Source organism: Psammomys obesus, unplaced genomic scaffold (genome assembly GCF_907164565.1).
Source record: "Psammomys obesus unplaced genomic scaffold, mPsaObe1.curated_primary_1811, whole genome shotgun sequence".
In the NCBI taxonomy this organism is placed as follows: domain Eukaryota; kingdom Metazoa; phylum Chordata; class Mammalia; order Rodentia; family Muridae; genus Psammomys; species Psammomys obesus.
The window spans coordinates 4,677,228-4,689,679 of record NW_026591450.1 but is presented as its reverse complement, the minus strand read 5'-3'; the positions used below and the strand labels follow the sequence as shown (position 1 = coordinate 4,689,679).

Here is a 12,452-nt window from a genome sequence, read left to right as displayed (position 1 = left end):
CTGAGGGACGGTGGGTAATCAGACTGTAAGAGAAGTGATGGAAGGGTAAACCTCTTCTGGGCAGAACCTACAAGGCAGACACATTAGTTTCACTTCTAGAACCAGGGTTTACAAATGAGCAACAGGAAGAGGCCCCTCCTTAGACAAACATGTCAGCAAAGGCAATGTGCGGTTCAGGTATACCAGCAATTGTGATCGTCAACCTCTGGCACTATGGTCAAATGTCCCTGAAGGAAGGAGCCCAATGCACTCAGTTTATGTTAGTTTATTATCGTAACATTGTGTTGTGAACATCAAACACTGCACCAAAATATGAGCCATTCATCTGGAGACATCTTTGCCATAACTGAAGGTATTGCAGCGATGTTTACAATTCCTGACAGCTTAAAGCTGCTTAGTCACATTGCTGTCTAACAATCCAATACTTCATCAGCTGAACCTAATTTTTAAAAGAAATCTTTCCTCTGCCTTCATGTCAAAGTTTTTTTTTTTTTTTTCCCTGGAAGAGCACTTACTTCACCCGGTTTTAAATAAACCCCAGTGTGCTGTCAAACATAGAAACAAGGCTTCCCAGAGCTCTATGATAAACTTGCAAAAAGAGGGTGCTCTTGTCTCCTTAACCGTTTCTTCTCTTCTGGACGCTGGGCTTTGAGGAGCACTACAGAAGGCTGGCCCCGCCCCATGGGCAAGGGGCTGCAGAGATGGGAGCTTCCCTGCTGCTCAGTTCTGGTCCTTGTCTGGTCTATGATTGTTAGCAGCTTTTGTTTTGGGTCATCACAATGGTACATTTCTTTTTCCAGCTGACTTTGAAGATGGGTTAGAGCACAGGAAATGCAGTACTGAGCACAGGCCTATGTGTGCAGACTCCAGGCAGGTACATCTTACACAGCCTGACAGAGAGCAGCCATCAATTCCACAGCGGTGCAAGCTTCAACAATCAACAGCAAAGCCAACACTAAAATTAGATTGAACTGCAAAGACAAAGACACAGGGGGAGGTCCACAGATGCACCAAGCCGGTAGTGTCCCTTCAACATCACTTGTCACTGATGACAAGGGTGATACTGCAACAAGCCATCTGAGGGTTTGTGTGCAAACACACTTGAGGGCATCTCTCTTTCACAGAAAGAACAAATGTCATTTGTAACAAATGGCAATGGATTTTCAGCACACACCTAATACTTAGTAACACTACAGTAATAGTAATCATGTCCTTTCAGCAAGAAGACTCCTTTAAGTAAGGAAGAAGAGTTACATTCATTAGCCTAAATACCCACTGAGCAATCTGCAGTGACAAGTGCAGGGCTAACGGACACGGGGAAAGAAGATCAGCCACCTCAGTACAGGCCAGGAGACCCCGAGCCGATACGGGACCTTCTGAAAAGGCCCATGTGTCCAAAGGGAAAGTGTCAGGAAAAGGAAACAGACTACCTCAGCAAAAACTCCCTAAAGGACAAACAGAAATGGTCTGAGGAGGAAACATGATAAAGATTTTCTGTAACACAGAGAGCCGACTAAGCTCAGGTTAAGTGCACACAACTCTCGTTCTACACCTGCATGCCAGAGGAAGGTATCAGATCACACTATGGATTGTTGTGAGCCACATGTGGCCACCGGGAACTGAACTCAGGACCTCTGGAAGAGCAGACAGTGCTCTTAACTGCTGAGCCATGTCTCCAGCCCACAGAATCTTATTTCACATAAACATAACTGTTTCCCCACGACTACTGACACCAATAACTCTGACAGGGATATCAGCACCGTGGGGGCCTGTGCTGCCCTTCGATGGGAGTATGTGTCTCCAGGTTTTACCACTTAGAACTATGTTTCAAAGGGTTTGTCTTCTTTTATTCAAAATTACTACCAGGTCTCTGCATTCAACTGCAATACTAAGCTGAGGCAGGGCCACTCAACTCTCCAATCTGGAAAATAACCACCCCTTTCCAAAGCCAGCTCTAGGTGAAGCGAACTAAAGCACAGGATGGCCGGCCATCCTCTGCAGGGGCGTGCAGAGCTGAAGCAGAACCATCTTCAGGTGCAGCCCCTCTCTGCTCAGAAGCTCCACTTCCATCTTCCCGGTGCAGGGCCGTGACCAAGAGCCACTGACAGTCACTGGAGTGCCTTCCTCCAACACTTCTCTTGACGTTAGCACTGCCCACACCCAGATGGCCACAGGCTCTGCAGACTTTAGGACATTACTCCCCGGTGCCATCGTTCCAACACTTGACCAGAGCACTTACCCATGCCAGAGCGTGTTGCCGCCAAGGACGGGCCGGGGGACTCACACCCCATGGGCCCTCATCTGCACGAGAGTCACAGTGATGGGCTGAAGCTGCTGCTGAGATGCTGGCTCTCAACAGGCACATCAGAACTCCTTTCACATGCCTCCATGGACTTCATTACATGGTTGGAATCCAAATAGCTGATCAATGCCACTAGCCAAAGGCTTTTTCCTTGGCAAATCTGAAGCCTACAATTTCAAAAATCCTGTTCTGAAATACCTACCAAGGGCCACTTCAGGCAGGTGACAGTGCCAGAGAACAGGGCTATTCCCAGGACCCAGTGCAGCTGCCTTTCTACACCTCTGAGGCGAAGCTGCCACCACCTTTTCTGTGCTTTAAACCAACTTCTCACTGCCACTGCAGACATGACACATGAGCCTGCTCTTCTGGCGAGGTCACAACAGTAACAAACTTTCTCTCAGGGTGCAGCAGGGACGCGTGAGGAGATGGCGATGTGGGGTGCTCTCCCTCCAGAGCCCATGCTGGTGCAGTTGGGCTCACGGTGCTGGCACACAGGTGCCGGGGGCTGCCCAACTTGGCACAGGAAGCAGGTGTCCTGGTTCAGTGAGGAGAATAAAGGTCCTGAGGAGGACACGAACAGAGCCGGCAACACCACCTGGCCCTCCAGGGAGAGCCCTGGCTACAGAGAGAAACGGTCTCAACTGAGGTGGAAATTTTAACTCTTTACTTGGTGTAGGAATGTGCTGCTCCAGTCTTCTAAGCTTGTGGTTTCTTCCTTTTTAAACTCTGAGCCGAGTGGTACACAGCACACACTGTCCAGGAGGCGTGTGGGAGCCCCCAGGTAATGAAGCACAGGCCTTACTCCTCTGTCCAGGTGCTGAGCGCTGGCCTGGGAAGCAGAAAGAGGGCAGCAGTGCCAGCTTCGGGGCCCTGTCCCAGTTCTGGAAAGCAGGTTCCTGACAGCCTGGTTCTTCATCTGTAAGAGGTCCGGTGACCTTCCCTGCTGGGAAATGAGGGACCATCCAGGCCCTGCTCAGGAGAGGTCATCCAGGTCTACATCAGGGATTGGGTCTCGCCAGTAGCAGAAGGAGCTGAACTCTGGGCATGGGAAGGCCGAGTTCTGTTCCTTACTGAGAAGTGGGAACACATGCTCCACAAGCTCACTCAGCCTGTGGTACCTGGGAGGAGTCGGGGAAAAGACACAGCTGTTACACTACAATTGCTGCCCAGCACAGGACCATCGGTTGCTAAGCTGGCTCAGATAAAGAGGGCCACTCAACACCAAGAGGTAGCCCCTCCCAGGGACCAGGCTGTCTTCCACACAGTAACCAGACAGTCCTTACGCTGCTATCCACAGGGAAAACCCACTAAAGAGGTATAGCTTTGCTCCTCAGGCCTGGCCCCGTTCTCATCTGTCCTCAGCTGTACCTGAGCTGCAACCTGAATGTACTTACGATGACTTGTTTCCTTTGGTCCTTTCCTGTATTAGTTCACCCTTTGGATTCACGGTGAATATTCGACAGTCCGGAACTCCGACCTGTGTGTAAGCATAGACGTCCTGCAGAAGAAACGAAAACTTAGTTGGCTCCCGGTGAGCCAGAACCACCGCGTCAACTCACGACAGACCCAGAGTGGATGGGGAAGCAGAAAACACCCACGATATGAAGACCTCCCGCCCTCACCCTCTCAGGATGCAGTACGAACGGAGGGTGAGACCTGCCAAAGCAGAGGGGTACTCACACCAAGATTCTGGTGTGGACGCAAGGGCATGGCTCAGAATCACAGTTACCACAGTGGTTCTCAACCCCTTTGGGGTCAAATGACCCTTTCACAGTGGTTGATTAGAAGACATCCTGCATATCAAGATAGTTACATTATGATTCGTAACAGTAACCAACTTACAGTTGTTAAGTGGCAATGAAAATAACTTCATGGCTGGGGGTTAACCACATGGAAACTGTCATTAAGGGTCACTGCATTAGGAAGGCTGAGAACCAATGAGTTAGAATTAAGGCAGAGAATCAGTTGGAATGTAGGCAGAATTGCCCAAGAAAATAGGTGGGGGCTGGGGGATGAGGGGAAGAAAGACATCCTTCTGTATAGTCTTGGGGTCATCAGGGAACTGCAGGACTTCCCAAGTGCTAGAGAATTTGAATAAGCCTGGTCTCTAATACAGACCAGTAATCCCGGCTACTCAGGTGGCCGAGGCCAGGTTTCAAGTTCAAAGGCTCCCTACATTACAGAATGAGTTCAAGGGCAGCCTGGGTAGCTTACTGAGTCTTGTCTCAACAAAAAATTTTAAAAAGGGACTAGAGATGACTCATTCTTAAGAGCACTTGATGCTCTTGCAGAAAGACATGAGTCCAAGTTCCAGCACCCATATGGTGACTCAAACCATCTCTAACTCCAGTTCCTGGACATGTGATGACTTCTTCTGACTTCCAGACACCAGGCATGCATGTGGTAACACACGCGCACACACACAGGCAAAGTACTTATACGCATGCATTCGTGCATATGAACACTCGCATACACACATGCACGAACACACACAGGCAGAGTACTCATACAAATGATTTTTAGAAAAAATTAAAAGGGCCAAAGAGTTTGAGACAACGAGGCTCAATGGTCGAGTGCAGTCTGGAATGTGAAGGCTCTAGGTCCAGTCCCCAGGCCTAGAGATTTGACTCTGCCTGTGGACCTGGCCTGAGAACTACGGCATGACTGTGCCTGCCCCAGGATGTGCCTTTTCTTGAACTTGGCTCACACAAGCACACACTCCAACGACACTTACATTGGGACGGTTTCCAAAGGCAGCATAGAAGGGTTGCTTGGACGGGGCAAACAAGTTCTTAATATCATTCAGACACTCAATTTTGAACTTCTCTGGTTTCTTTTCTATCACTTCCCTAAGCAAGAAAAGACACCAAATTAGAAATGGCAGTTTTTCCTACAGTATGTTCTTGGAAAGATTTTCATGCTACAGCCACCCACTTCCTCAGTACTTCTGCACTGTCAGCCTTCATCCTAGTGAGTCTCAGGACAGAGTATCTGAGTGATCATGCTTTACTTTACTGTCCTGACTGAGCACTTCAGATAGTCAATGAACGAAGAGAAGCACAGACACGGCATGGCCTGGGGGACCAGGTCAGTGTTCTCTTCATATCCCACTGGGCCTGAGCCCAGCCCCCATCACCAAGGAGGACCCAGCGCCCCCACGGGCAGGCTACCTGTGGAAGGCAGAGAACAAGCTGCTGGGAGACAGCATCAGAGGGCCTCGAGGCAAGATGGTGCCCTTGTCATTGACCCAGTGCAGATAACCACGGGTCATGTCGGCCATGCCGATGGCACGTGCGGAACAATACAGAAACTTGTAACCGTTCCTAAAACAACACAAACACACACACACACACACAGCCTTGTTACTACATCTTCTGGACAAAGACAAGACAACATTTTTTTCTTTTCTCAGATTCAAATCAAGTTCCTCTTATTTATTTTGAAAATCAAATCACTGAACTTAGGTTAGGGTTACACACTACGGACAAAAAGAGAGGTATATGCAAAAATGAATTATGTTAACTTGTAAAGCACTGACAAAATACATGGGGTACTTAGTTCAGAGGAAGATCCAAAATGGACAGCCCCGGGCCACCTGTACAATATTTGCTGTGAAGGAGCTATCCAAGAGGTCTTATTTTAAGAACATTTTTTAGACACACACCATTCTGTAGGACAGGGAGTAAAATCACATCACACAATGACACATTCTGATTTCCATATTATGGTATTCTCAACTCATGCTGAAGATGCATCTCCGGGTCAGTGGAACAGGGACATCTTAGCAACCCAAAAAGGATGACTAGTTTTTCCCTTAAGGAACTGTTTTCTATGAATGCCTAATGCTATCAGTAAATAAACCACAATATGATAATCAGCTCTTGATAAATTCTAGCTAAAAATAGTTGCAGTTCTGACTACACAGGTGCCGGTGGTAACTAAACCTGGGCTGAGGCAGGTGAAACCCATTTATAGGCTATCAAGAGCACTCTCTGGAAAACAAAGCCAAAAAAAGTATTTAGGCCATAAACACAACGTATACAGATGGATGATCTGTTTTTCTCTAGTTCACAGTCAAAGCAAAAATGAGGCAAAGGACATATGCAGAGGGTACTTACTCATTGATAGAATGGTAGAGCTTAGCTATACCTTGATGAGTCCAGTCTTTACCCAGTTGAGGGAGAATCTGTCCCAAAGCATCAGACCTGGGAAGAGGGCAGAAACAAATACCAGAAACCTAACACATAAGGCCAAACGTTTTCCATTTTCCATCCTAGCTGCCAATGAGCACTAAGTGGGGTGCAAACGCGGGACAAGGTACCAAGTTGGTTTTCTCCTGATTCCATGAAGCTGCATAGCAGCCCTGCAATAATACACCCCAAAGGGCTCCTATCTGGGGTGTGACAGGAGAGCTAGTCTTTATTTTCAGAGATAAGGTACTAGCATATCTTTTTTTTTTTCTCTTATCCCTAAAATCGTAAGTTTGTCTTTTTTGAACGCTACAATTTAGGGATCAAATAGCCAAATCTTTCCAAGGTACTTTTGAGAATTCATTTGTATATACGGTTCCACACGCCTCCTCCTCAGCCATAAAAATGACTGCATTTGGGCTGCTTGCAGGACATCTTAAGGCATATGGACACTCTCCTTATTACTGAGGACTGACTGCCTCCCCAACCCATATCCTTCCTGCAACCCACAGCAGGCTCAAGCTTACTTGGTGATTGTTCCATCAATGTCAGAAATGATGACTTTGTCATTCCAGTTCCACAGGTAAATGGTACCTGCACAACGACAGGTGCCCTGATACTGGGTTGTAATACTGAATACAACGTCATTGGGGCCATCATGGAGCTTCAATTTTGCCTTTTATAAAAAAACATAACATTAAAGAAAGCTGAAAATATGTACTTTGGAACAAAGTTTAAAGCTTTACAACAAACTCAGGGCATGCGGTTTCATGGAGTTAGCACGTAGCCTAGCCCAAACTCAAACATGGTCACAATGGTTGAGGAAGCCACACTGCTTGAGTACTGTTTTTCTGACACCCACACAAAACAAAACCTCCCTGTCTTTCACCACACTTGAAATCACTAATCACTGCCCTGACCACAGCCTCATGCTCACCCCAGTAAAGCCATTTCACAGTAAAAACATGTCAAAGTGAGATGTTGGAAACTGCATTTAGAATGTTTCTGCTCTGCTGTTTTGAGTCCCGAGAGGCAGCATGGGGTCCTGTGCTGAGTGAGAAGGAAGATTCATGAAGAAGCCTGCTAAAAACACCCTTTCCCTGGCTCACTTCCAGACACTGATGTAGGAGGTGTGGGTGGGAAGAAACCCGTGCCACATGCTCTGAGTAGCCCCGGTTGCTCACCAGGGTCTAGGGGTGCTGCTCTCCTAGAGAGGAGCACTTATATGAGCATAGCTCTACTGGTCACACTTACTATCTGGTCCGAGGAGAGCCGGAGAGACTTCTTATATGAAGCTGTGCTACAGTGACTCGCCGCCTCCATGGAGATGGTGTCAACTTTGATTGTTTCTTCCAGCTCCTGTGACCCCTCATCACTAGAAGTGTCATCTTCTGCAGGCCTATCCAACATCAAATAGTTACAAAGATGCGCGGAACTTGACTGATGAGGGCTTTTATCATTTAGGACAAAATAAACAAGTGTCACATGTCCACAATCCCTGCCCCTAGAAGTCTGAGGCAGAAGCTTCTGTTCAAGCCTGGGCTACATAGGAAGTGCTGGTCTCACAAAACAAAACAAAGAGAAACATCAGGACTTCCACCCTTTCTAGGATGGCAAGAGCTGTTTCCACTGCTTATCCACTTAACAATGCTGTAACCACCGACACCATACATTTAGAAGGGCAGTTACTTTTGCATCTGTATCTTTTAAAACATCATGAGCAAAGTGAGCAGGTAGACGGAGCCCAAGGCATTCACTGGACATAGCAGGAAATAGTTGTAGAGTTAGTAAGTTCACTTTATACACCTTTTCAAAGAGAACGTAGGGAGAGTGAGAAGATAAACTCCCACGTTAGGATTACCATGTGGGAGTGAGTGGAGAACAGGGTTGGGAATGTAAGCACTTGCAAACACAGTGTGTTCAGTCTTCCTCAGGCCCAGCCAACTCGAATGTCCAGAGGAGAGGGCAGTACCCAAGCCTCCCTTCAGAAGTGTTTGCATGCCCCTCGGAGATGCCAGGACGACAGCTCTGACTGTGTCAGGAGCCTTCCCTAATCCTGCCTTCCTACAGCCAGGCTGTGATGGGCATGGCAGCTACAAGTGCTGAGGTGTGCATTTAAGCTGGGAAAGGCAGTTCTTCCCTACCAATCACTTAATGTCAGGTCTCTCTGTAGGACAAACGTATTTCTGGCTACAAATTCAGTAGGATTGCCCTAACAGCCAAGCAGGGATTGCCCAAGTGCTCTGAGCTAGGAGAAAGGACGGCACCCACCTGGCCCTCGTTGGCTCCTCAGCACTGGAAGGCAGGTCATTTGTTGATGGGACCTCAGATTTTCCCTCCTTGGTCTCTGGCAACTGGAAAGAAGAATGACAATGTCAGTGTACAATATTTTCTCCAGACTTCAGCTGCAGTCCTTGCTTGGAAACAAAAACCTCAACCCATGACTAGAAATTTGAGACTTTCTACTTGTAGCTGAAGGGCAGAAATCATATGCTGCTTATAAGGAGCAATCTTCACAGAACTGCAGGAAGCTTTAAGAACACCATTTAAACCACAAACTAGAAATGGCCCAATACCAGGTCTCTGGTAGACCCCTGAAGTCCCCTGCTTGGCACTTGCAGAAGGGAGAGGGTCAGTCAGAAACCACAGTGACAGAAATAGGAATGGGTGAGGCAGGGCCCCCCTTCTGCTCTCTGGAGACAACAGGCAAAGCTCCCAGAACCCTCTTTTTAGAAGGCTCTGAGAAACGACTCGCTGAGTACGGGTCTCCGGACAAACCTGCTCTCCTGTTACTTTGCTAAAAGGAATGCTCCGCATGTCTGCATGACATCTATGCGGGCTTAGCAGCTCTTGCCCACCTGAACAGTAACCCAGGAAGGAAAAAGAGCACAGCTCTAGAGTCAGGGTCAGAGTTGCCCAGGTTCCACCCTGACTACCTACACGGCTTCCCCCAGCTCTACCTTCTAAGTCCAGCCTTCCTAAAAAATGGCTGTCCAAACACCTCCCTCACATCACTGTGAAAGCACCAGTGGAGCTGCTGGCCGAGGCCACTGCCTGTAGCCCGCTCTCTTATGAGTGGCAGAAAAAGAGCTGTTTTTAAAATAAACCAGATTCATTACCTGTTTGGTCATGCTTTCTCTCTTACGCCAAAACCACCATCGGCCAGATTTCTTTGGCATCTTGTCTTTAACCCAGGACTCAACTGTGGCCTACAAACAGTATAGGTCAATACAACCTAGTCGCTGTGAATCACCAATCCCTCACTACCATTATCCTGCAGAACAGTGCCTTATTCTAAAATGAACAATGCGCTATACACATCCCAAATCCTTCTAGTGCTTTACGTAGCTCAGAAGGAAAGGCAGTGTACTCCTTTGCAAATGACAGGTCCAGGGCAGTTTTGTGGTGTGAGGCCCATGGACCAGAAGGTTCTGTTAGCAGACAGACAATCTCATCTCTTGTCTTTGGCTGATTACACAAATGTCTTGGTGGTGGGCAGTTCTGTTTAACAGGCATCTCAGCCACAGTCTGGCCACACTGACGTCACCTTTCTGATGAAGTCACCCATACTCTGCTGCTTCTTCCCATGCTGAAAAGACATTTCATCCCTTGACTGGTTTTTAGCTGATGACTTAGTAAAACCTACCACTCCCCTTTTCTTTTTTGTGTTACTGGGGACTGAACTCAGACCTCCACACATTCAAGAAAGTATTCTATCAATGAGCATTCTTAGTCACTATCTCTGAATTTTCATACAACATCATAAATTGGTATAAATACTTAACAAATATGAGGTAGGTGGCAGGCCAGGTTATTACCTCGGTTGCAGTAGGCGAATACAGCACTTCGGACCTCTGATATAAAGTACTAAACTCAAAACCTTGAATGGAGCCCAATAATATAGAATATAAACTTTCTGACTGTCACATGTTATGGCTACTTTGAAGGTTTCAAATGCACATCACTCACCTTAGGCAAACTCTTCTGGAATACTTGCAAGCTAAGGATCATGGGAGCAGCCAAAGCCCAGTTGTAGTAACTATGAAAAACAAAAAAATGTACAAAACTATCAGACACAGGGTGTCAGAAGCAAAGCAGAGTTGGGAAGAAAGGATGGAGGCAGAGGGAGGGTTGAAAGACTACAGGGAAAGTGGAAAAATACAGATCAGATTGCTTATTCTTTCCAATAAAGAGACAAGCAACTATATTTTGAAGATTTGCTTTAAACCAAACTTCTCTGAGCTGAGAAAAATCCAGAAAACAGAATATCCATGAAACAGACACACAGCATTTCAATGACTTAGGTAAAAATAAGCTGAAGCTTCCATCTCACCAATCATTGTTGGCTCATTTATGGGATCACAAATTTTAATGCAGGGAAAACCATGACGGCTAAATACTGGAGAGTACTTAGCAATGATCAAAGTAACGGTATTTACCGGTTATATATCCGTATTACGAGGTTTGGGTTGTCGATCAGGCCAGGGTTTTCCGCAAACTCATGGTAAGTGATGATGTGCTCCATGAACTTTTCTGTAAAGCAAAGGAGTGGTCAGCGTGGTGAGAGTGCACAGACCCCACAGCGCTCACAGCGCTCTGCGCTAAAGGACTTGTGAGCCTAAAAAAAGGCTTTGTAGAAAAGCTATTTTTTTTTTTCCTACTTTCCGGAATTTTTAATAGTTAAAAGCAGAGGCAGGACTGGTTCATTTCAGCTCTTTCACTGCCAAACCAGGGGGTAAGGACTGCTTCAGCTTCTCTGCCTTCTCCTTGTCTTTGATGACCAGGCTGTAAAGGTGCCTGCTGCAGCAAACCTTGAACTTCACAAGAATAGGGAGCTAGAAAGACCTGGAGGGGACAGGAGCTCCACAAGTCAAACAACAGAGCCAAAAATCCTGGGCCCAGGGAGTCCTGCAGAGACCGATACTCCAACCAAGGGCCATGGATAGAGATAACCTAGAACCCCTGCTCAGAGGAAGCCCACAGGCTGTTCAGTATCTAAGTGGTTTCCCTAGTAAGGGATCAGGGGCTGTCTCCGACATGAACTCAGTGGCTGGCTCTTTGATTATCTCTCCCCGCCCCCCCTGGGGGGGGGGGGTTTACAGCCTTGCCAGGCCACAGAGGAAGACAATGCAGCCAGTCCTGATGAGACCTGATAGGTTAGGGTCAGATAGGAGGGGAGGAGGACCTCCCCTATCAGGAGACTAGGGCATAGAGGGAGAAGACTGGATGGGTGGACCCAGGAGAAGACGAGGTAGTGCTGTGGGGATACAAAGTGAATAAACTGTAATAAGTAAATAAATTAAATTTTAAAAAAGCTATATTTTCCATATTTAGTAAAGACACTATCATATTGCTAGGATTCAAACAAACTAAACCCCAACAAAAATAAAACAAAACAAAACCCCACAACCCTTTATGTTCTAACATTCACTGCACCCAGCTGCCATTTTGAGGCAGCTGCAGGGCTCTGTTCACCTAGCGTTTCTTCACGTCTTTGTTCTCTGAAGGAGAGGAGAGCAAGGACAGTGTTGAAGTGATGGTGTTTTTCTTGGGAAGGAAACCTTGCCTTTTAGAAAAAGCTACAACAGGCCAGTGGCCAAATTGAGAAAAAAGCTTAATTTAAAATGAATATAAAGTTGTAAGAGGCATGAAAACCGAGGGAAGCAGATCTGCCTGGACTACGCAGGCTGACCTAGGCAGCTCAGTTGTTACTGACACTAAAGTAAGGAGGGATTAGGTGTAGCTAAGATGCACGACTTGTGGAGCAAGCCCAAGGCTCTGCCTTCACTCTACCCACAGGAGGTGGGCAAACAAAAGGTGGAGCAACATGGGACAGAGGTAACCCTACTTTCTGCCAGAAATCCTGGCACTGTGTACTCAGTGGACAGCCGCTGTCCCACAGCCTCACGACCCACACTACACAGAGTCCTCATGTTTGTCAGGAAGGCAGTGGGGGCCCC

The 12,452-nt window shown here is 47.1% G+C and overlaps 1 protein-coding gene across 5 annotated transcripts in view; it reads right to left on the bottom strand.

Moving 5' to 3' along the window:
- Nucleotides 1-249: 249 nt before the first annotated feature.
- The window catches only part of Lpin2 (lipin 2), a 44,091-nt gene continuing 31,888 nt past the window's right edge, over nt 250-12,452 (bottom strand). For 4 of the 5 annotated variants that reach the window (XM_055610104.1, XM_055610105.1, XM_055610106.1 and 1 more), the window contains exons 10-20: nt 10,932-11,025; nt 10,462-10,531; nt 9,612-9,701; nt 8,764-8,846; nt 7,747-7,891; nt 7,020-7,168; nt 6,421-6,507; nt 5,473-5,625; nt 5,037-5,151; nt 3,697-3,800; nt 250-3,420 (exon numbers count right to left, since the gene is read on the bottom strand). In XM_055610104.1, coding sequence (XP_055466079.1) covers nt 3,276-3,420; nt 3,697-3,800; nt 5,037-5,151; nt 5,473-5,625; nt 6,421-6,507; nt 7,020-7,168; nt 7,747-7,891; nt 8,764-8,846; nt 9,612-9,701; nt 10,462-10,531; nt 10,932-11,025 — 1,235 coding nt within the window. In that variant the 3' untranslated portion in view covers nt 250-3,275. The remainder of the gene's footprint in view (nt 3,421-3,696; nt 3,801-5,036; nt 5,152-5,472; nt 5,626-6,420; nt 6,508-7,019; nt 7,169-7,746; nt 7,892-8,763; nt 8,847-9,611; nt 9,702-10,461; nt 10,532-10,931; nt 11,026-12,452) is intronic. The other variant, XR_008720521.1, reaches the window with a different exon arrangement.